Below are 25,998 nucleotides of genomic sequence, written 5' to 3' on the forward strand. Positions count from 1 at the left end.
TTTTAATATGATAATGATATGCCTTTATTTATATTAATGTATATCTTTATCTAAATATATATTTTCTTATATATACGGATTACATTATTCTAATTGACTACGTTTTATCAATCTCAAGAGCAATATAATTTTCTGTATCTTATATCCGCAGAGTAATTAAATTGATTAAATATATAGAATAGAGGCTTTAGTCTTTTCTTATGTTCACAGGATCAGTTATTAACAACAACAAAAAGGTTTTTATTAAGTTATGCTAAAAAGAAACCGGTTTTGCTCTGGATTGATAATTACAATATTTTGAGAGTGATATAATGGAGTTGCTAAACTATTCAACTAAATCAACCTAACATCTAAAAATACATCAATTTTCAAAATATTCATTTTAACATTTGAATATTTGAAATTATTACTATGACATATTTATCTCTATAACTAAAATATAATAGACTATATAGTTTGTCGTGATTTTGGGTGTAAAAATTGCATTATTTCATTTTGATTAAAATGTAAGATTACTCTTGTATGTAAATTTTTGTCAAAAATCAAGATAGCCGAAAGGCTTCAAAATATTAGCCTCGTTTTTAAGCTTTCTGATATTTCTAAATATAAATGTGCAAGGTGATTTACACGAGAACAAAAATCAGAATCTATTGAGCCACTACATAGGGACTCAAGCTCTTCAAGAGACTACATAATCTGCTTAATATTAGGTATTTATCGCATCGTATTATTAACAGCTTTCTGCGGATATAAAAATGTACATTTATGAGATTAAAACTTGTTTTGTTAGCCCTGAGATGCCGAAGGCACGGGCTAACAACACTGATTTTATTATTATGATAGTACATTTTTATACTCAAAGAAAATTGGATATAATACGATACGATACATGCTTTTTCAGTATGGCTTAGAACCGTTTCCAATCTAGCGGATATTAAATGGTTTTAAAGCCATACTGGAAAAAATCTTTCTCCTACTTACATGTTGAATTTTTTGGGGTCATTTAAGATAGTTACAATTATCATACACCCCTGAGATAATATTTAGAAAAGGAATATCATAATAGTTTTATTAGTCGTGTATTAATCAAGAAATTTATTACTATTTCAAAAGAAACTCCTATTTTTAATTTAGCCATCATCTTGCTAAAATTTATTTTTAGTATAGAGAATATATTCCTTTCAGAATTTGTTGTGTATTTTAATGTTTTAGACAACCGCCGCCACAACCTTGTTGTTAAACTCCTCCCGGGGAGCAGGGCAGGTTGTGGGAGATGCTGATCTGGTTCATCAAGTCGTCAGGCCCAGCTGTTCCATTTCTCACCCTGAAACACATGAGAGTTTTGAGTTTAGTTCTGGGTAATTTTTGGTTCAATTGCATGCTCGCAGTGTCCAGTAGTACAATGCAGGGACCTAAAGGGATAAGACAATGGCTGATAATGTAATGTACATCCCCAACGATGATACTCAAAATAACCCCTTCTGTAGATTAAAATTAGTAGTTGAAAAGTTTGAACACTCAACTTTATGAACCAACCAATCAAAATTCATGAAAAGTCCCCAAAGTTGTTCAGCCAACGAATAAGAGGGTTAGTGTATTAAACAGCCCAATGTCCTCTCCCTCCCTGAGTACATTGGACCGTTTTGCAGCCTGGTGTAGGGGGTGTTTATAGTACAGTAAAGTACACTTACAGTACACAATGTACACTTACAGTACACAATGTACACTTACAGTACACAATGTACACTTACAGTACACAATGTACACTTACAGTACACAATGTACACTTACAGTACACACTGTACACTTACAGAGCCCACATCAGCAATCACTCCTTGTCCTAGAAGAGGTATGATTTAGCAAGTAAAGGCCTTACAATAGTAAATTATGTATCATGATTCAAAAAGAGGATTTATACCTTTTTTTAAAATAAAAATAATACTGGACTCTTGCACGAAAATGATTTATGATTGTTAGTCATGAAACATTGTTTAACAAGGCATAGGTACATTATTGGACATTTACACAACTCTGCATTTTTTATTGATCATAAAATGTTTAGTCTAACTTCTGTTAATCAAATAAAAGATTTTTAGTTTTTTTTTTGAAACTTATTCGATATTGTATTAATAAGCTTAAAGATACTTTGAGACTAAAGCAAAATGTGCAGTTAAAAAATACTCAAAATATTCCAAAATTACGAGAGAAAAAAATCTTATTTTACTTTACCTAAAATTTTTGAAACTTAAAAGGTATATGATAAGCAAATGAATAAAATTACGGTATAATATTAATTATATATTAGGTATTGTTTATAGGGATGCATTTTCTGCACATTAGGTGTCTTAATTTTTTTACTATATAATTTTATATTTCTCGTATTCATTCGAATCCGGTGGATAGGAACCGGTTCTCATCCATACGAAAAAACTATGTCTAGCTTCGTATTATATCCAGTTTTCTACGAATATAGAAATGTACAATCATAAGATTAAAACCAGTTTTTTTAGCTGGTGCCTCCGGCACCTCGGGGCTAAAAAAAACTAGTTTTAATCTTATAATTGTACATTCTATATCCGCGGAAAGCCGTTTATAATACGATACGAGAAATAACTATTCTGAGCACAATGCAAACGCAGAACATCCAACCCTATCTAGAACACTGTGACAAAATTATTCCCGAATTTGTACATTTATTGCACTTCTTTATAATTATATTCTCACTACAATTTATTGTGCTGTTTATGTACATCCCCAATGTGCATACACAAAATTACCCCTTTGGATTATATTTAGTGATTGAAACGTTTTGACACTCGACTTAATTAACCCACCCATCAAAAATTCAACCAAAGTCCCCAAAGTTGTTAAGCCATGTTATTATAAAACTTTGGGGACTAGTGTAATAAACAGCCCAATGTCCACTCCCTCCCTTGTTTTATAATGAAATACAGTAAATGTTTCATTTTCGAAAATTAATTTTTCACAGTAATTCGTGATTATATGCTACAAAAATAAGGGATTTTTCATATATAAAAATACTAATTGTCCATCAAAACCTGTCATGATGCCCCTGATGGATGCCTGGGAGAAAACATAATATAAAGCTATTTCATGCATATGATCAACTGTAAGTTTTAGTAATTTTTAGATTTATATTTTTACTGGCCCCAAAATTGAAAATTGAAATATTTTATCATAAAAAATGGTTAATTTAACTTAAACAGAAAGTTTTTTTATCAAATACTTACATACAGTTGTTCATATTTCAGTTTGTCATATATCATATTATAAAAATCTAAATAAAAATTGGTAGCCAGTTATTAAAGGACATCAATCCATGCCTTTTGCTAGTTTTCCATTGCAATTTCAAAAATGCCATACATAAGTAATTTTTAGTTAAGACAAACATTATTTGATACGTATTTTGTCAATGTTCCATCAAATATGCAGAAATATACTCATTAGGGTGGGTCGATTTTTGACATTATATGTGAGACCATAGCGGGAATGTGCACATGATTCTTGTAAGTATTATACACCTCGGGATGATTAAAAATTTATCTTACATCTAAAATTGCTGGCGGCCACATTTAATTGTATAGCTATTTTTAAATGAAAGTCAAAATTTATTAAATCCTAACTATGGCTTCGTGGTGCTCCCTGAATAGGCCTTGAGGAGTAGAATCAGGAACTTTTGTCTATTTCAAAAAAGCTCGTTCCTAGCCTTAGATATGACCAAAAAAAAACACTATTTTATTTTTTTAGAATCAGGAACTTTTGTCTGTTTCAAAAAATCTCGTTCCTAGCCTTAGATATGACCAAAAAAAACACTATTTTAATTTTTTTGAGAATTGGCCAACTTTTAGAGGTTTTTCAGTCATTTCTAAGGCGAGGAACGAGATTTTTTGAGCACCATGAAGCCATAATACTGATTCAATAAAGTTTTGACTCCCATTCGTAAATAGATATAGAATTAAATGTGTGGTCGCCAGATGTTATTATACAAGAATCATATGAAAGTTCCCGCTATGGTCTTGAATAAAAATGTACAAAATCGACCCATCCTAATACTCATGTTTAACTTATGTGAAAATATTCAAATATTGTATAAAAGGCAAAGACAAAAGACTTGTGATTTAATTTTGACATGAAATTGCCATTTCTACCTTCACTTCCGGGGCCCTGCCATCACAAACAGAAAGACATTAGATAGATAGATAGATGTAAATACAATTTTCCTCAACTTTTCAGACATTTCAAATCCTTTAGAAATTCTCTTGGCTGTGTAAATATTATTTGTTATTCAAGATAAAACTTCAATCAAACGGTTTCTTTCCAGGAAATATTTCTAAGTAAAAAAAAACAACAACCGAAAAATGGATGTAGAATATACGGGGATATTGTGACATGGGAATTTTTGTCCTTAATTTAGGTTGCTAATATAGTCCTCAGTTATTGGTCAGGGGAAGGGATGGGATGAAGTCATAGGAAAAGGGGGGATCGTAATATTAGCCAGCTGAAAGAAACATTTGTTCAGTGGATGTGAGAATCACAATATCCATGTATATCCATTAACCGAAACAATTATTTTTTTTAGCGCCGCTACTCAATAGTTCGATGTGTACCTTAAACTTTCTTTAAAAAAAGTCATGTTATAGAAATCTTTACAAAAGTGTTTGTTTACTTGATTAGTACCTAACATTGCAGTCTTTTAAGAAAAAAAAACAAAATTGTGAATTTGTTTTTTTTTCTGTTAGACATGGACATAAATAATTTTCACACTAAAATTAAACCTAAATGTTTTCTTATTTAAAGGGTTTTTATCTTAGATAATTTTCATGTATTAGAAGTAAAAAAAAGTTGTACCTGGATTGCTCCAGGGCGTACGTTTGTCAGGAAAGTTCTCCAATAGGCGCGTTTTCAAGCCACAGGTCGTGGATAAAGTGATACAAATCATCTGATACTCCAACCTTTAATTATGCAATACTTATTTATCGCTTCGTATTATAGTCAGCTTTCCGCGGATATTAAGATAAAAAAAATGCAAGTTTAAACCCAGTTTTGTAAGCCCCGAGGGTATTATTTTTACAATATTTATTTCAATATTCGTAGAAAATTGTCTGTAATACGATGCTATACATGATTTTTCAGTATGGCTGAGAACCGGTTCTAATCCAGCGGATATTCATCGGTTTCGAAGCTATACTGGAAAGATATCTAAGTTATTAGAATTAAATTGAAAAAGAAATTGAGAGAAATGCAAATGTAATTTTATGACTAAAACTGAAGTAAATGTATTGAAAAGTTTTTTTATCCTTGCATAAAAGTAACATGATGCTTTTCTGTGTGTAGCAAAGGATCTGTCTAACCACTGAACCGATATGTTTCTCCTCTACAGTGAAGCGTATTACTGTTTTGGGAGGGTACCTTTACCCTTTCAAGAGAACTGACCCATCGAATGAAATGAAATCCCTCTCCTTCTTTGAAGTGCCTAGGGGCTTGGAAGCTAGTCTTTGACATAGACATTGACAAGGGACAGTGATTCTGACAAATAATTTTAAGTGAAAATTTTCCCACAATCTACTTCCTTCTTTTGTCCTCTTGTTACCCACTTCCCTTTAGTTACAAAACAAAACAAGTAACAAAAAATATCAAATTTTCACTAATTATAAATGGAATTAATTGGCTAAATCCCAGCTACTGGAACCAAGAACCAACCTTGTATGGTGTAGGATTCAGAGATCGCTTATGATCCTGCCGCAGTGATTTTAGGGATTTTTGTACATTCTCCCGGATCTGATCCAGTGTTGGCATTCCTACCCGTATTTGTCCATCTGACCACACCTTAATAAATCTTATTATATTAAGTAGAAATTCTTTGTCTTAAGTTAAGATATCAAAGATTTTAATAAATAACGAACCAGATTGAGATCTTCTTTTGAAGGAAGATTCACATAGGCCATGGAACTATTTTATGCATTTTTACTCCAAGATTTGAAATGGTTTTAGGCTATTTTTCTACTCTTCTCTGCCTATATAGAGGGGGAAGGGGGGTCAAATGTTACTTTAGTTGTTTTTAGAAAAAAACTGAAGAATTTTTTTTTATTGCATCGTATTACAGACAGCTTTTTGCAAATAGGAAAACGAAATAATATGAGATTAATTCCGGTTTTGTCAGCCACTAGGGGCCGAAGGCAAGATCTAACAAAACTGGTATTAATCTTATTATTTTTCATTTTACTATTCGTAGAAAATTGTCTACAATACAATACGGAACATGATTTTTCAGTATGACTGAGAACCGGTTCTAATCCAGCGGGTATTAATCGGTTTCAAAGCCAAACTGGAGAAAGGTTCTTACAGCAGTATTAACACATTGATTAATACCTTAGAATATAACGGCTCCACTTTGTGTGGAATAACATAAGCTCTTTTAGATTCTTCAAATGGATGTCTGCAGAGCACCCTCTTTCCAATCTCCGGAGGACTCTCCCCTGGAAGCTGGAGGAGGTCAATGAGTGCATGGCCATCACTGCTGTACAGTCGGTACGCCTCTTTCTGCCCGGGCATGGTTATCTTGGAGACATCCTAAATTTGGAAGGGTTTTAATTCAAGAAAAAAAAATAATTTTCCCTTAAAATTGAAGAGCTAATATTTATCGCATCATATTAGAATTTTAGTCTTCTATTTTGCCGCAAGGATTATATTTTTAGTTACAAAGAATAAACTGATTTTTTTTAGATAATTTTACTATGAAAATGGACGTTTTTTTTAATTTGATTAGTTACTGGCATTCAAAGTTTGTTTTAAAAATAAACACATAATTTTGCTATCAGCTGGTAAAATTTTATATTGAAATATTGCTTCAAATTAGGGGTAATAGGCAGTCTATCAGCAGTTAAGAGTGTTGTATTTCCTGCAGGCTTTCTTTAAGCGTCAATATAAATTTCTGGACGTTCAAAGTTGTGTTATCACAGTCACAAAACAAGATAGACTTCCAACTAATTTACAAATACACTAATTAACAAAAATGCATACCTGGGATAACTTAATTTTTGGTTTGTTGTTGACCTCAACCAGTTTGAATACACATCCCAGGGCAGGTTGTCGCTGGCACGTCACCAGGTGGGTCCCAATACCATAACAGTTGATCTTGTGTCCCTAGATTAAATATTGTTGGTTGAAAATGATAGAACACCTTTTTGCACAAAGAAGGTTTGTGTTGGTTAGACAAATGTACAAGTCTATAATAAAATTAGAGATAGAGAGAGGATAATAGTCCCAAAGTTTTTAAGTAACATTTTCTTAATTGTTGGCTGAACAACTTTAGGGAATTTTCTTAAAATTTGATTGGTTAGTTTCAGTAGTTGTGATTAGTGCCCTAGGAAAATGGGGATAGATGTCACCGCTTTTGGCCTACCTATTCTATTGACGTCATAGAAGAGAGAGAAAACGGAAGGGGAAAGAAACCTCCTAGAAAAGAGATGGGGTATGGTATTTCCTTACGTCAAAAGAATAGGTAGGCCAAAAGCAGTGACATATCCCCATTTTGTTAGGGCACTTTAGACAGCCACTAGAGTATGGCTTCTTTTTGTTATTCAACAGAATATCTCAACTTTTCTAACCTGTTCATTAAGAGAAAGAATAGTTTCCTCGTTGATATCATTGCTGGCAGTAATGATGAGCTCAGCGAACCAGGGAATCTCAAACTTCTCAGCAATTCGAACAAATGTTTCCTTTACAATCCTAAAAGAGAACAAGGATTACATCATTTATAAGGCGAAGCTCTGAAACAGTAGGAATAACGAAGATTAACACTTGTAAAGTACCAGAACTGAATAAGCAGAAAATAAATGTATAAGTTGAAACAAAATTGTAAGTAAATTCATTGCAAAACTGCTTTGATACAGAATACTGTTTAAGGACTTAATTACATTTTTAGGACTTGATTATAGAAATGCTTCACTTACAATAGGAATCAGTATTTCAAAAATCTGATAAATAGGATAATTACATCACACAATTTTAACATAACCAAAATAACGGAAAGAGCTAAGTGTTACGGAGGACTGACCATAATTATAGAAGAGCTTCCTTTTTAATATAGAAATTAAACAGTGCACAGTAGTGCAATGCAAGGAAAGTTGAAAGTTTAAAATAAAATTGCAACAACACTTTGCTTTTCCTTGGATGACTGATATATGCATTTGTCAGGGAGTGAGGGGACAATGGACTGTTCTTTTCATTAGTCCCCAAAGTTTTATGATAATGTTTTCTTATTTGTTAGCTCAATAACATTTTTGGGGTCATTTATTGAATTTTAATTGGTTTGTTCATTAAGTTGAGTGTCCAAACGTTTCAACCACTAATGGTAATGTACACAAGGTGAAATTTTGTGTATCAACATTGGGGAAGTACATAAATTTTATGGCCATTGTCTTATCCCTTTAGATCCTTGAGCATTTGTACTGTACAGGAGGGGATCATTGATCAAAATCATGTTCAGTGCAGTGAATAATAGACCTGGTAAAATCGATGATTGCATCGAAATAAATATTGTATTTAATAACTTATACAGTATTTTTTTTGTAATTATAGAGCTCATTTTAACCTGAAAAATCCTGCTATTTGTGTACGTAAATCTATTGAAAGTTCTCTCGTTTATTGGCTTAACAAGGATGACAACATCCATAAAAGCGAAGCACTGACATGGTAGAACAAAATGACATTAACACTTGTATAGTGTAAGAACTGAATAATTAGAATGTAAATGTATAATAGTCGAAGCAAAATTCTAAATAAAATAAAACGTTTTATACAGGATAATGTTTATGGACATACTTTAATTACTAGGACTAGATTATAGAGATGCTTCGCTTAAAATATTGTACTTTGTTGTCCTAGGAATCAGTATTCAAAAAATCAGATAAATATGATAATTTTATCTGATACAAATTTGTTGTTAAAAAAGTTGAAAATCAACATGTTTAAAATGGACGTACGGACATTCTAGTCACGATTATAGAGTGGCTTCGCTCTCTAATCGTACCTAACTACTACAGGAATCACAATGCAAAGTTTGAAATCGATAGGACAATTCTAACATGCTTAAATAAACGAAAAAAGCTATCCGTTACAGACGTACGGACGGATCGACCCTAATTATAGAAAAGCTTCGCTTTTAAAAACTTTGGGCACCTTAATTGAATTTTGTTAAGGTTGCACAAACTATCAGAGCTCAAACCTTTCAATTAATAAATTTTGTCCACAAAAAAGGGTAGTTTTGTTTATCATTGTTTGGGATGTGCTTCAATTTATCGTTCATTGTAGTTAAAGCTTAAGATACTGGGTTGTTCTTACATACTTAAAGGATGGCCTAATGATAAATTCAACATTTGATAAAAATAAAATTATTGAACCTGGAAAGATAGGCCAAGTCACCAGAATCAATTCTTATTCCCACACTTCTATAGCCCAGATCATTCAGGGCCAAAGCCACAGCACAGAAGTTCAACATTCCACTCCTAAAGCAAGAATGTTTTTAAAAAAACGGTTTTTTTTATGCAACAATCTCGTAGTCAGTGCACAAATGACACTTAGAATCCGAATTTCAGGATGAAACTTGGCGTAATCCTTGGTAAGTTTATTTTTCTTAAATTTCGAGATGGCTGCATATTAACCCCCCCCCCCCTCTTTATATACAACGTGTTTAAAGGTCCTACTGTCGACAGAACTGATTGAGTTTTCTATTTTAGGACAGCTTCACATAGGTCCTGGGATGGTTTTAAGCCATTTTATTTGTATTGTAGGACTATTCTTTTGCCAACTCCCTTCTATTTTTAATTCTGAGCCTACAGATGTTAGGGGCGAAGAAAATGTTAATATATATTTGTTAGATAATATAAAGCTTGTTTTATTGTATAAACTTACTTAGCCACATCATAAGTGTCGATGAGTGCCAGGAAAGACTGCGGGAAGGCCAGGGCATAGCTGATAAAGGCGGCAAGTTCTCCATCATGAGCCTCACTCACCATAATCTTAAGCTCTTCCCCAACTTTGTTTCTCCATTGCACACATAGGTCAACAAAGTCCTGAAGTAATAAAATATCAATTAGATTAATTGTTTACAAATTAGTAAAGACCTTTCTAGTATGGCTTCGAAACCGATTAATATCCGCTGGATTAGAACTGGTTCTAAGCCTTACTGAAAAATCATGTATTGTATCGTATTATATCTGGTTTTCTACGAATATAAGGTAAAAATCTGAATATTAATAACAATTTTGTCAGCCCGGGCCATCGTTCAATCGGGGCTAAAAAAACTGGTTTGGCCTTATAATTTTATATCCGCGGAAAGCTGACCATATAATACGATGCGATAAATAACTATTTTGCTATGAAGGTAAAATATTCCATTTCTATACCATGACCTAATAATTCTGAACTATTAACATTGATAATAAAAATCCTTACCTTATCCGAATCATCACTTTTTTCAGCAGATTCTGTTGCTTCACCTTCGGCAGTAGTGGTGTTATTCTCCTCACCACATGTTTCAGAGTTCTCCTCTGTCTGTTTGCATTCTTCCTTCTCTTCTTCCCCTCCCTCTGCCTGGCCCTCTGTTGCCTCAGCAGGACAAGCTGCTGGCTCCTCCTCGCTGCACTTGTCAGCAGCTGCTTCCTCATTGTTGTTTTCAGTAGTGTCACCTTCAGCTTCAGCTTCAGCTTGCTCTGCAGGGGGAGGAGGAGTTGCTCTTTTTAATGTTCTAGTTGCCAGATCCTCGACACCTAAAAAGTATTGTGGTTATTTTTGATTTTAGATCATTTCTATGAAGCAGCTTATAGTGCCTAATAAAAATGACGCCATACAATATTAATAACCAATGATAGGCCAGAATACATTTTAACATTGGCCAATATAAATGTATACTGGCCAATCATTAGTCATTTGTATTGTATGATGTCTTATTTTATTCGGCACTATAAGATGCTTCAATTTCTATGATTATGTGCTCATAATAAATTACTAAATAGTTTGAAATATTTGCATTACACCTCTGGCTTCTAAGACATTGTAGGGTTAAACTTTACTGGATTTTTATTTATGAAGGATAATTGAAAATGCTTTACAGGTGGTTCTAATGGGGGGAGGGTGGGGGGGTGAATTCATATTGTACTAATGACTTCGTCCATAACCTCTAGGGGCTTCGTCCCATGAGGTAATGGGAAGTCACCCTTGTATATAGAATCTTTCTTAAAGCTAAAAGAGATATTTTCAAAAACAATATTCTTTGTAAAATTACTCTGTCGCAAAATTTAACCCAGGTTGTTCGCAGTAGACTCAAAAATTCCCTGAAGAGTAGAGCCCAATCGGTTCAGTAGTTACCAAGATCTTAGCCTTCAGAGGGATGGACGGACAGACGGATATCGTTCTACTTTTTATTATAGATATTATAAAGGATAACAATTAGAGAGTGTTTCAAAAAAAATATGTCACCTGTAAATGAGGTAACATATGCATGAGCATGTGTTCCCTTCACAGGTATTCCAAACAGCTTTCCAGCAAGAACATTGGAAGTGCCATCAAATCCACCTGAAAACAAAACAAATCTAAAAGGTTCTAATCAACAGTGAGGAAGAGAATATTGGGCTGTTTATTACATTAGTCCCCAAAGTTTTATGATAACGTTGGCTTGTCAACTTTGTGGACTTTTTATTGAATTTTGATTAGTTGGTTCATTAAGTTGAGTGTCCAAACGTTTCAACCACTAGTTGTAATCTACAGACGAATAATTTTGTGTTTCATCATTGGCGATTAAATCAATTGATTGGCCATTGTCTTAACCCATAAGATTCCTGGCTAATTCAAGTTACATTGAATGTAAGTTAAACGTAGCAATGGATATAGAGTATGTGGATATTGTCACAGTGGAATTTTTGTCGTCAATTTAAGTTGCTAATATAGTCCTAAGATATTGGTTAATACGTTTATAATATATTAGAACAGTTTAAATTAGTTTTAATCTTGAAAGTTTATAAGCTTGTTGAACCACTTTTGGACAAAATTGTAAAATTTAAGTCGATGAAGAAGTTACAGAATTAAAAGTTCAAGTTCATTTCCTTTATTCATGATCATGAAATATTTTACCTAGACAAAAAAATAAAAGTATTGTAACGACGCAAAAGGAAAATATGTTTGATCAATATTGAGAAATGAAACCTTTTCTTTCACAAAATGTTTTTCTTCAACTGCAGTTTTGGGAGTAAAGATACTCATACGTTAACTATACTCATAACCATGAACTTAAAAAATATTTCATTGGAAATAGAAATTAAATAGTGGCCGCACACCTAGCGAGGGAGGGGACATTGGGCTGTTTATTACACTAGTCCCAAATGTCTTATAATAACGTTTTCTTATCCGTTGGCTTAAAAACCTTGGGGACTTCTATTGAATTTGATTGGTTGGCTCATTTAATTAGGTGTCCAAGCGTTTCAACCACTAATTGTTATCTACATAAGGGGTAATATTGTGTATCATCATTGGGGATGTACACAAATTTATCGGCCATTGTCTTATCCCTTTAGATCATTGCCGTTCACCCAAAGTCCACATATTTAAAACGGACTTAAACGGTTTTTTGTTTACATTAGACTTCAAAATAACATTAATTTTGTTTTTAAGTAGAAAATTATTTTTTTTTATTTATAATAATTAAAATTGATAGTACAAAAAGTTTTACAAAATTGATTAAAATAATAATGTAATTATGGTTAGTAAAGTTTACAAGACGTTGCATGAATTATTTATCATAAAAAAAACTTTGATATTGTTTTGTTTTTGATGACAGTGTAATATTTGATGAGTTATTCATGATTAAAAACAAAACAATGTTGTCCATTAGTAACGCAGCAAAAAACAATCCAAAAGATAAAAGAAATATCTTATTCGCTTAAAATTATAGGATTAATTTAATTATTTCTTCTTTATTTGTTTCTGTGGATACTTTATACAAAAAAATACATAAAAAATATTTTTTTCAGTTTGGCTTTAAAAACGATTAATATCTGCTGGATTAGAACCGATTCTCAGCCATACTAAAAAAACATGTATAGAATTGTATTATAGCCTATTTTCCACGATATTAAAATTTAAATCATATGAAAAATACTAGTTTTGTTAGCCCAGGTTTTCGGCCCATTAGGGATAACAAAAATTATTTTAATCTTATAATTTTTCATTTCATTATCCGCGGAAAGCATTCTATAATACGATGCTATAAATAACTATTTTATTATGGTTCATAACCGGTCTTTATCCAGCGGAAATTAAACGGACTCTTAGTCGTGATGACAATGAAATGATTTGCAAATACTCTGCAAAATCGATGCATTAAAGTTTAGTTTGTTCACTTGAGATCTAAAGTAGTCTGGTGCATGAATTGAATTTATGATCTCCGTACACTGGTATATAAGAAAAGTGAACGGTCGTCAGATTAGACCCGCAAAGGCCCCGCAGTGCAAAGCATAAAGAAAAAAAGTAATCTCTCCTCCTTATTTCCAATTTACTTAAGAAGTAAGGCGGGGTTTCTTTGGTCGCTAGGAACTTTGAGGGAAATCACGATTAAATGTTTTGGTACAATTAGAATCATAGTTAATTAGAAATAAGATTCTTCTTTGGATATACAAATACAATAGCTCTCAATACACAGTAATCTCATTATGTATCTAACTATAAAAGTAGCTCTCCCAATACACAGTAATCTAGTAATCTCATTATGTATCTAACTATAAAAGTAGCTCTCCTGCTACACAGAAATCTCATTATGTATCTAACTATAAATGTAGCTCTACCACTACACAGTATTCTCCTCATGTTTCTAACTATAAAAGTAGCTCACCCACTACACAGTAATCTAATCACGTATCTAACTATAAAAGATTTTGTGCACTACAATAGTTGTCTGTATAGAATAACTCTCCCATCACACAGTAATCTATTCATGTATCTAACTATAAAAGATGTTGTGCACTAAAGTACTTAGTAGCTTTCTCAATACACAGTAATCTCATTATGTATCTAACTATAAAAGTAGCTCTCCCAATACACAGTAATCTCATTATGTATCTAACTATTAAAGTAGCTCTCCTGCTATACAGAAATCTCATCATGTATCTAACTATAAATGTAGCTCTGCCACTACACAGTATTCTCCTCATGTTTCTAACTATAAAAGTAGCTCTCCCACTACACAGAATTCTCTTCATGTATCTAACTATAAAAGTAGCTCACCCACTACACAGTAATCTAATCACGTATCTAACTATAAAAGATTTTGTGCACTACAATAGTTGTCTGTATAGAATAACTCTCCCATCACACAGTAATCTCCTCATGTATCTAACTATAAAACATGTGCACTACAGTAATTGTCTCCCACTACACAATAATCTATTCATGTATCTAACTATAAAAGATGTTGTGCACTGCAGTAGTTGTCTGTTCAGAATGAGTATTCAAATTTGTTGCATTTCAATCAGGAAGGTTGCTGCAGGGATTTTAAGGGATAAGACAAAGGCCAATAGATTATGTACATCCCCATTGTTGATACACAAAATTAACCTTATGTAGATTACAATTAGTGGTTAAAACGTTTGGACACTCAACCTAATGCACGAACCAGTCAAAATTGAAGCCAACGAATAAGAAAACGCTATTATAAAACTTTAGGGACTAGTGTAATAAACAGCCCAATGTCCCCTCCCTCCCTGAATTTGCTGGCAGTTGGATTAGAATCTCAACATTGAACTTTCTAAATTGTTCATTTCAACCATTTAATTAGAATCAAGTAAAATGTTGCGAAAAGATTTCAAATAGCAATGCTGTAACACTTTATATAGGTTATACCTTATTGTTTAAGTAGTTTCTATCAGAAATCTAAAGGGATAATACAATGGCCGGTAAATTGATGCATATTCCCAATTATGATACACAAAATTACCCATTTTATAGATTATAATTAGTGGTGAAAACTATTTTTTTGTATTTTTTTTCTATTGGATTCACTCCTCAACTAAATGAACCAACTATTCATGGAAACCAGCTAAAATTTGTAAATATAAGCTTACCAATATAAGAATATTTGGAAGCAGTGAGGCCTCCATCTGGTCCCTGAGCTCTGCGGAGTCCAAATTCCAGTAGCTTCATGTTGCTGCCAGCTGCTATGCGAAACCTACCAAAATATCATTTTAAGGTTTTGTGTTTGGTATTAGTAATGGACATATTTAGAATAAGAATTTCAAGTATGGCTTTGAAAACGATTGATATTCGCTAGATTAGAACCGGTTTTCAGCCATACTGAAAAATCATTTATAGCATCATATTACAACTTAATTTTCCTCGAATATTGAAATTAAAATTAATACGCGGAAAGCTGTTTATAATACGATTCGAGAAATAACTATTACAAGTCATTACGGGGTATAATTAATTTGTCTGACCTTGCAGCATTGGTAGTGACAAGGCTGGCATAGTTGACCAAGGTAAGGAATGTTGTCTCCAGAAGTTGGATAATGATGAGGGGACCATGGATCCGCATCAGGGGAACACGGGGGAAGCACACAGATCCTAGGAAGAGTAGGGCATAATAAAAATATCTATTTTCATAACAGCGAAACAATTATATTTTTTTAGGTTTATTTTGTTGATCTTTCATATAACGTAGGAATATCATTGTGAACAGGGGCTCTTTATAGTGCGTATTAAAAATATATGTCATACAATATACAAATGACCAGTGATAGGCCAATCAATCCATAGACTAAATTACCAATGGTAGGCCAGTATATATTTTAAATTAACCAATGGTAGGCCAGTATGACGTCATTTTTTAAAAGCAAAATTAAAAGCTTCCACAATAAATATTTGGATCTTTACAACAGGGAAGCAACTATACAATTGTTTTTATTTGTTATGTTGATCTGCTATCATGAACTTAAAGAAATATCATTATAAACATGCATTGTATTTTCATTATATTCGGTTTTCCCCGAAGTAGCTTATAGTGCCTTAAAAAAAATGACGTTATACACAGGGGCGTCCAAGCTTTTTATTTTGGGGGGGGGTATTTACCCCCCCATAATTGTTTGGGGGGGGGGGGGTAAATACCCCCTCCTAAATGGTTGGGGGTGCCTACGGCACCCCCAGGGTAGAAGTAAATTTTAAATGGGGGGGGGGTAAAATGTAAAGAATTTTGGGGGTGCCTACGGCACCCTTAAATTCGTTTGGGGGGGGGGGGGGGTAATCGCCCCATTACCCCCCCCTTGGACGCCTATGGTCATACAATACAAATGACTAATGCCCAGTATACATTTATTATTGGTCAATTACAATGTATACTGGCCTATCATTGTTAATTTGTATTGTATGACGTCATTTTTTAAGGGCACTATAAGCTGCTTCTTAATACTTAAGATCTTACCTTCTGACAGGGCCCAAACTTCAACCTGCTTCGGATTGAGCTGCATCAAGAACTGAAAGAACTCCTCCTCGACCGTGGGTGGCATTACCGACCTCAGATATTTGATATCTGACTCTGAGTAGTGGAAGTTCTCCAGCAGGGCAAGACAGTCGTTCAGACCACTGAAGATGGTGAATTCTCCCTGATAAAGAAAGTCGCATTTACCAATAAAATTGAAGAAGCTTATAGTATAAAAAATGACGTCATACTGGCCTACTATTAGTCAATATAAATGTATACTGGCTTATCATTTGTCATTTGTATTGTATGACGTCATTTTTTAATGGACACTACTAGCCGCTTCATAGAAATTTCTTCCATGCATTGTATGAATAGACAATAGACATAGAGAAGATGATCAACAACCTCAAAATTAAAGTTTTCAAGGATAGATAATACCAATTAAAGATTAATTATTAATTTATTCCATTTCCTTATCCCTGACTTTTACATTTGAACTTTTAATTTTTAAATTTAAAGTTTTACTTTTAAAAAGTTTGTCAGTTTAATTTCTTTAATGTTGCAGTTAAGTTTACTTATTAACAAGGATCTATACATCCTATAGTTGCTGAACTTTTGAAGTTTCGTAATAAATAAACAGCATAATAAACAATGAGCTATATAAGTTGGAAAGAATTTTAACGTATATAATAAATTTGAAATCTGCATAAAACTTTAAGGATTTTTTTATATAATTCTTTATTTAAAAGCGCAAAAACAATTTGAGTTAATTAATTTTGACCAATAGGATAGGTGGATTGGAAACTAACTGAGCTCTAATTGGTTGAATGATGTACGACACTTAAGCTTCTCCAATCAGAGCGCAGATTGTTTTCAACCCACCAATCACAGATATCAAAATTAATTAACTTAAATTGTATTTGCGCTTTTAGATAAAGAATTATACAAAAAACGAATTTTATAAAATAAATTCCCTAAAATTTTATGCAGATTTCAAATCTATTATATACATTAAAATTCTTTCCAACTTATTTGGCTTAATAAACAACCAATGAATAAAAATATTGAACAAAATAAAATGATCAGGAAAAATGAGACAAATGCAAAGGATGTAAAAATAAATAATTATTGTATAACAAGGATGAAAACATCCATAAAAGCGAAGCACTGAAACGGTAGGACAAACGGACATTAACACTTATATAGTGTCAGAACTGAATAACAAGAATATAAATGTATATGAGTCGAAGCAAAATTGTAAGTAAATTTGTTGAAAAACTGCTTTATACAGGATAATGTTTATGGACATACTTACATATTTAGGACTTGATTATAGAGTTGCTTCGCTTATAACATTATACTTTGTTGTCCCAGGAATCAATATACCAAAAATCAGATCAATCGGATGATTAGATCACATAAAAATTTGTTGTTAAAAGAGTAAAAAAATCAACATGTTTAAAATGGACGTACAGAAATTTTGGTAATGATTATAGAGTTGCTACGCTTTCTAAATCGTACCTAACTACTAAAGGAATCACCATGCAAAATTTGAAATCGATAGGACAATTCTAATATGCCTAAATTAACGAAAAAAGCTATCCGTTACGAACGGACGGACGGACCGACCCTAATTATACATAGAAAAGCTTCGCTTTTAAAAATAACATGATATGATATATGTCTGTTTCTCTGTAACAAAGGATGTCGCTAGCCGATATAGTTCTCCTTTACAATGTAGTTTCTCGCCATGAAAAGTGTTTTTGAAGGAGGGTACCAACATAGAAAAAAATTGACCACCCAAAAAATAATTTTCCTTTTAAAACTAAAATTAAAGAGGGGTTGACTACCCCCTAACCTTTGGTGCCCTAGGGGAAAAGGAGAGGTAAGAAGAATGTCCACCAACCCTTTGATTGTACGACTTTTGTCTGAGAAGTCCTAACTGTGCATGGTTATGAGTTGCGCATGTTTATGGGCCAAGGCCTTCCCCCTACTCTAAAATATTTATATCACGCACCTGACATAGCGGCAGTAGGTACCATTTCTAACGTCTTTAGTTATTCATAAGAATTAGGCAGAGATTCGAACCTATCACCTTCGCGACAACAAGCGGATGCGGGTAATTAATTTACCTTAAATGGATTCTTTCTGAAGAACAGGTCGAAGGTTGCAACATCATCAATTTTTCCTGAACAATAATCAATCATGAGACAAGAAATATGGTTGTGGTCTGGGATCTAAAGGGATAAGACAATGGCCGATAAATTGATCTACAACTCAATGATGATACACAAAAACACCCCTTCTGTAAATTTCAATCATTGGTTGAAATGTTTTACACCCAACTTATTTAACCAACCAATCAAAATTCAGTAGAAATCCCCAAAGTTGTTAAGCCAACGAATCAAAAACGTTATTGTAAAACTTTTGGGACTAGTGTAATAAATAGCCTAATGTGCCCTCCCTCCATGGGTTGTAGTGGTGGTTATTATAGTGTGCCCTCATAAATATATGAAAAACTTTGCTTTAAGGCAACGTGCGAAAGAAATGAAACAGCATTGTGATTAGAAGAAAAAAAATATTTATATATTAAATATTTGCTATATTCCTTAGGAAATGGATGTTATGAAAGGGGAAAAATTTAGGTTGCTAACATGGACATCACTTATCGGTCAGTTCGTTTAGTAGGAGGGGGTGGATGCGGGAGGGGTGTAGTTATGTTAGCTAGCTACAAGTCTTTCTTATTAGAGTACATGATAATCTGCTGTGGGATACGAGTAATATTAAATTTATTCTGAGGGTAAGTCTGTACCTTTCAACTGTTGTAAACTTTAATTGCACCAAACGCTATGAAAGAAAACAATAACTGATTTTTAAAATGGAAAAAAATTGACATAACTGTACAAAACACCCACGGATTAATTTACCTAATATTTAACTTTTGGCTATTAATAAAATATTTCCCCATTGCAGTAATAATTGTTATAGTTGTCAGGTTACATTAGTTAAACAATGGAATATCTGACACTTTTTATAGGGGATCTAAAGGGATAAGACAATGGCTGATAAATCGTTGTACGTCCCTAATGATGGCACACAAAGTTTCCTCTTTGTAGATTCAAATTAATGGTTGAAACGTTTGAACACTCAACTTAGTGAAGGAACCAAGTAAAATTCACTGCTGTCCCCAAAGTTGTTAAGCCAACGAATATGAAATCGTTGTTATAAAACTTTGAGGAAGAGTGTAATAAACAGCCCGATGTCCCCTCCCTCCCTGGTTTACATTACTTAAACAATGTAATATTTGACACTTTTCATACTAAATTATTCCACAATATTACTAGGATAGGTATATTGAATAAAAAAAATCTGAAATCTTCAAAAATTTCCAAGTCACCTTACTAAAATTTTCTTCAATAATAAGAATGACAACATAAGCGAAGCTCTGAAACTCTAGAACAAACGAATATTAACACTTATGAGTGCCTGAACTGAAAAAGCAGAATATAAATATGTCTAAACAAAATTGTAAGTAGATTAATTGCAAAACTGATTAAATATAGAATACTGTTTAAGGACATACATATTTACTTTTTTAGTACTAGATTATAGAGATCCTTCGCTTATACAAAGTACCTTGTATTAGGAATCAGTATTCCAAAATCTAATAAATAGGATAATAAAAACATACAAAAATTTGTTGTCAAAAAACTAAAAATTCAGTTTTTTAATTTACAAACGAACTTTCTGGTAACGATTATAGAAATATTATGCTTCCTAAATCGTACCTAATTGATATGGGAACCATTCAGCAAAGTGTTAAATCGATAGGACAGTTTTAACATGTTTCCATTTATGAAAAGATATATCAGAAAATCTTTCTTGTCCAAAAAAATTTGACAAATTTGTATTTTGGAAAAAATTCAAATCTCACTTACTGGCCCATGAATCCATGATATTTATTACACGTTACTTGGGGAAAAGTTAATTGCTATTGGTATAAAACTAGTTTTTCTAAATGCTTCACCCCTTGATTTGAAAATAAGAGGGAAAAAATGAGGTGGAATATAAAAAAAAAGATTTTAATGAAATTGAAACATTTTGATAAGGAAATGTGTAATAAATGCTCATAAGCACTAAAGGACTAGTAAAAGGTTTGATTGTTGATTATAAGTTGAGCCAATCAATGAATTCTAGCCTATACTGATATATTTTCATGTAAACTGACGAACTTACAAGTGACCCTGGAATGTCAGAATTTTGACCTCCAGAAAAAAAACTTATTTATGGTTTTAAGAATATGAAAAGTGCTTTGACTTTCTCTTGAAAAGTTGCTCTATCCCCCTCCCCTCCCCATAAATTAATATTTTTTATACTAATTGATAATATTTTTAGATTAGCATTCAGAAAAATATGTATTTAATCTGAAGGGAAGAGTAAACTAGAGACCTATATTGAATAAAAGAAAAATTTGATTTTTACCTGACTTCCAGTAGGCGTAGGCCATGGTGATCTGGTAGAGGTCCGTGAGGAGGGGCTGGACCACGGAGTTCTCCTGGCACAGGCAGGAGTTCCGCTCCTGGCAGTCCGTTGAGTTACGGCTAGTATACATCCTCGAGCTAAGATAAAAAGTTCGATTTTATTAGATTTTATACGCAATGGCCGATGAATTGATGTACATTCCCAGTAAAAGTCCCCAAAGTTGTGTAATCAAACGAATAAGAAATAAAACTTTAAGGACCAGTGTAATCAACAGCCCATTGGCCCTTCTCTCTCATCAAGGGTAAATCTAAAACCTTCTTAAAATCATAAATCTTAAAATAGTTAAGAATTAGAGATCTGAAGGGATAAGACAATGGACAAAAAGTTATATACATCTTCAATAGCAATAAACTAAATTATTCCATCTCTTGATTAAAAACAACTAGTATACTGAACCAACCAATCAAAGTTCAATAAAAGTAACAGAAAATTTTAACGAATAAGAGAACGTGTTTATAAAGCCTTGGGTACCCATAATTAGAGTCCAAAGTACCTTTACTCCTTGGTTATGCATTCAAACCTTTACTATAATTTACAGTTACACATATTAATAATTTTATGCTTTATATACGAAAATTATTTGAATTTTCACCTAAGAATTCATATTCTTATTTTTCTTTGTTTAAAGTTTGTTTTATACACTTCCTCTTTTAACTATGAACTGTGGCATTAGCAAAAGATAGATAAGAAGCAAAAATATCATATAGACAAATGTAGACAATCAAAGCATATAAAGACAGGGATCTACAGGGATAAGACAATGGCCAATAAATTGATGTAAATCCTTAATGGTGATACACATCATTACCCCTTCAGTAGATTACAATCAATGGTTGAAACATTTGGAAACTCAACTTAATGAACCAACCAATCAAATTTTATTAAAAGTCCCCAAAGCCAATATTAATAAGAAAATATTATTTAATAACTTTGTGAACTAGTGTTGTAAACAGGCTAATGTCCCCTCCTTCCCTGACAATTAAAGTAAATAAAAAGATAATCTAAAACCTGTTACTGCTCGGTGAGAGGATGTATGAACTGGCTGCACGACCTATGAAGGTCTGTGGCCCAATGGTTGGCAATGCTGCCAAATTGCCATCTTTACCAAATCCCAATGCAGCCAAATTATCGACAAAACTTTGCTCGAGACTTTGGATTGGACGGTGGGTCTCAATTTCATGGAATATATAGTTTAACATTTACTTTATGGAGTTATCCTTTAGTTTTTTTATATTCAACAAACGAAACACTGGTTTATTCAGAAACAAGTTATAAATAATTAGGGACTTTGTATTTTTTTTCTAGGCATACCCACTGGGGGGCGCCTAACCTTGCAGGGGTTCCAAGTATCCAATATAACCTAACCTAATCTGACCTAAAGTAATAAACGTAAAACTCCCCTATTTTTAATTTATTTTAAGTTTCTGTGCTTAACAAAAGGCCTTCTAAAACAATTTACCTCTCAAATAATAGCACAATCGCAAACCAAACAATTAACCTTTATTTTTTTTAAAAGCGAAGCTTTTCTATAATTAGGGTCGGTCCGTCCGTACGTCCGTCCGTCCGTACGTACGTCCGTCCGTCCGTAACGGATAGCTTTTTTCGTTAATTTAGGCATGTTAGAATTGTCCTATCGATTTCAAATTTTGCATGGTGATTTCTTTAGCAGTTAGGTACGATTTAGAAAGCGTAGCAACTCTATAATCATTACCAAAATGTCCGTACGTTCATTTTAAACATGATAATTTTTTTACTTTTTTAACATCAAATTTCTATGTGATCTAATTATCCGATTGATCTGATTTTTTGTATATTGATTCCTGGGACAACAAAGTATAATGTAATAAACGAAGCAACTCTATAATCAAGTCCTAAAAATGTAAGTATGTCCATAAACAATATCCTGTATCAAGCAGTTTTTTAACAAATTTACTCACAATTTTGCTTTGACTCTTATACATTTATATTAGGATTATTTAGTTCTGAAACTATACAAGTGTTAACGTCGGTTTGTCCTACCGTTTCAGTGCTTCGCTTTTATGGATGTTGTCATCCTTGTTTTCTTAGAAACATAAACTTTAAGTTGGACCTAAGCTTACAGGAATCACCATAACATAATGAGTCATTTGCCAAGAGTTTAATAAATTGAGACCTGCTTATAATAAAATCGTCGACGGTAAAGTATCCATTTCAGTATGGCTTTCAAACCGATTAATATCCGCAGAATTAGAACCAGTTCTTAGCCATATTGAAAAACATGTACACCATCGTATTACTGACAATTTCCCAAGTATATTAAGATAAAATCATAAAATTAATACCAGTTTTGTTAACCCAAGCCATACGCCCTTCGTGGCTAACATTAGTGGTTTGAATCTTTTAATTCTTCATTGTAATATCCGCGGAAAGCTGTCTATAATACGATGCGATAAGTAACTATTCCTTACTTACTTGTCATTCCCTTCTTTTTCAACAACAACATTCATAAATTCATTGTCATGGCCAGTGGAATAAAAAAATCAGGGACCTAAAGGGATAAGACAATGGACGATAAATTGATTTATATCCCAAATGATGATACACAATATTACCCTTTCTGTAGTGTACAATTAGTGGTTGAAACTTTAGGACACTGAACTAAAAGAACCAACTAATTGAAATTCTATAAAAGTCCGTAAAGTTGCTAACCCAACGAATAACAAAATATTATTATAAGACTTTGGGGACTAGCGTAATAAACAGTCCAATGCCCCTCCCCCCCTGATCAAAAATACAGGTGTTGGAGGGGGGGGGGGGGGTTGAGGATGATAAAAGTTTATGTGAAAAGGGAAATGGAATATAAACAAAGGGAATTAGAATCAAGTTATGCCTACCCAATGGATATATCATCACTTGGATATTACACCAGATTTTCATGTTCTCTAATAAAGTGAAACCTGTAAAGGGCTAAATTAACCATTCCCCTTTCAACACCCTTTACTCCATACACATCTCTTCTACAGGATGAACGAACTGACCAATAAACAAGTTCCATGTTAGCAAGCTTAATTTATGACAATTTTACCCCTGTCATAATATCCATGTATATTCTATATGCATTGCCTACCCAGGCCTAGAGGGAGTTTTTGGTGATTAAGTAATACTTTTTACAATGCATTATCATTCTTTTTAAATTCGAAGCTTTTCTTCAATTTTACTGTATCCATGCTTTTATGTTTATTTTAAATTGTTCTATAGTTTTTAAATTTCTATCAAGTTTACTCAAGCGAACAAGTGTAATATTAAAATCGTCCCTGTCCAAAATATTAGAATTGTCGTCAATTTTGGTTGCTAACATGGAACTCGTTTATTTATCAGTTTGTTCATCCAGTGGGAAGGGAGGGTAGGGAATAAAGGGGGCGGATAAAGGAGAATAGTTACCGCTCCAAGTTTCATTTCATGATTTCAAGGAGGATTTAACACGATACCGCAAGCGTAGAATTATCATAATTAAGCCTCTAAAACAGAGTGTGATAATTGAATAATAAAATTGCATCTTTCATTTTTTGGCATTTTCTTAGGTCAATATTAAAGCCATGTTCCTCTATAAGTGTCAAACTGCTAACATTTTTATATCGACTATATGACATTAAATAAATCTATGAATGCTGACTTATTATTAACCTATGTCATGGGCATACAAATCTCGTATTAATCTGGTATTAATCTAATGATTTTTATTTTCATATTCATGGAAACTTGTCTGTTATACGAATCTACACATGATTTTTTTCAGTATTGCTAAGAACCTATTCAAATCCAGCGGATATTAATCGGTTTTCTTTGACATTATGACTACATGCATTTGATGATAAATTATATAACAATACAAAATTATGACAAGTTTGATGGATGTTGTCATTTCCTGTTTAGAAATCTTTAAAATTACATTTTACTTAAGACGTCATTTTAAAATTTATGCTTTTTGGTTTGTTCAAAGTAATGAATTGCAAAATACATAGTAAAAAGGATAACAACATCTATAAAAGCGAAGCTCTAAAATCAGTCAGTAAGACAAACGAATTTTAACACTTATGGCAAAATTGCGTAAATGCAGAGTACTGTTTACCTCATTTTCCTAATAAGCATCATTTCAAAAAGTAGATGAATTGAATAATGTACCATTCTAACATTGTTATTAAATTCAATAGGACAATTCTAACATGCACAAATAAACGATAATAGCTAACTGTTACGCACTGACCGACGTACATACCCTAATGATAGAAAAGCTTCGCTTAAAAAATTCGGTTTGAATTAAATTGATTCCGTCCTTTCTATTTTCCTTTACACTTATTTTATTTTTGGACGGGTAATGTAAATAATCCCTCTGCAAATAGTCTAAACTTGCAATAGAAGACTATGTACATTTTGAAAATTGTAAACCAATTGGTTTGTTAGATATAACCTACAAGCACACATTTAGATACTTTAGAAAATGATTAAACATACGAAGCTCTTTATAGTGGCTATTAAAAAATGGCGTCATACAATACAAATTACCAATGATAGGCCAAAACACAGACTAAATTACTAATGGCAGGCCAGTTTGTTTTTAATTGACCAATGATAGGTAGTATGACGTAATCTTTTGACAACTTACTTGACAACTAACAAAATTTACTTGGATGCTTCGATTATTATATTATACCTAAATCTCATCTAAGAATCATTTTTTAAAAATTCGATGAATAGGATAATTGTACCATAATAAAATTATTGTTAAAATTGTTGTTGAAATCAATATGAAAATTCTAACATGCTTAAATTGGCGACAAGATTTAACAGTTACGTTCTACCGAACAAACCCTAATTATAGAAAAGCCTCGCTTTCAAATTTTAAACTCACAGTTTTCTGATATTTGAATCTTTTTTCATAATTTGAATTGGTTTTAATTATGCATGATCCAAAACTACTCCCGTTGACAACTAAC

The 25,998-nt window shown here is 32.7% G+C and overlaps 1 protein-coding gene across 4 annotated transcripts; it reads right to left on the reverse strand.

The window, feature by feature from the left end:
* Positions 1-25,998, reverse strand: LOC145315741 (nicotinate phosphoribosyltransferase-like). Of its 4 annotated transcripts, XM_080155780.1 has the most exons (17): positions 22,034-22,239; positions 20,966-21,102; positions 18,616-18,671; positions 16,484-16,664; positions 15,504-15,630; positions 15,132-15,235; positions 11,500-11,595; positions 10,477-10,790; positions 9,934-10,094; positions 9,423-9,527; positions 7,629-7,749; positions 7,042-7,164; positions 6,391-6,591; positions 5,722-5,847; positions 4,870-4,973; positions 4,170-4,185; positions 1,183-1,324 (listed from the first exon to the last, which is right to left on the reverse strand). In XM_080155780.1, the coding sequence occupies exons 1-15, from the start codon at positions 22,222-22,224 to the stop codon at positions 4,896-4,898; spliced, it is 2,121 nt and encodes a 706-aa protein (XP_080011906.1). In that variant the 5' UTR covers positions 22,225-22,239; the 3' UTR covers positions 1,183-1,324; positions 4,170-4,185; positions 4,870-4,895. The 4 variants fall into 4 exon arrangements, with proteins under 4 accessions (XP_080011907.1, XP_080011902.1, XP_080011908.1 ...); XM_080155781.1 differs by lacking the exons at positions 4,170-4,185; positions 22,034-22,239 and adding an exon at positions 25,914-25,998 and having other exon boundaries at positions 1-1,324; XM_080155776.1 differs by lacking the exon at positions 4,170-4,185 and having other exon boundaries at positions 1-1,324.

Source organism: Acartia tonsa, chromosome 4 (genome assembly GCF_053477335.1).
Source record: "Acartia tonsa isolate MP-2025a chromosome 4, ASM5347733v1, whole genome shotgun sequence".
NCBI lineage: Eukaryota > Metazoa > Arthropoda > Copepoda > Calanoida > Acartiidae > Acartia > Acartia tonsa.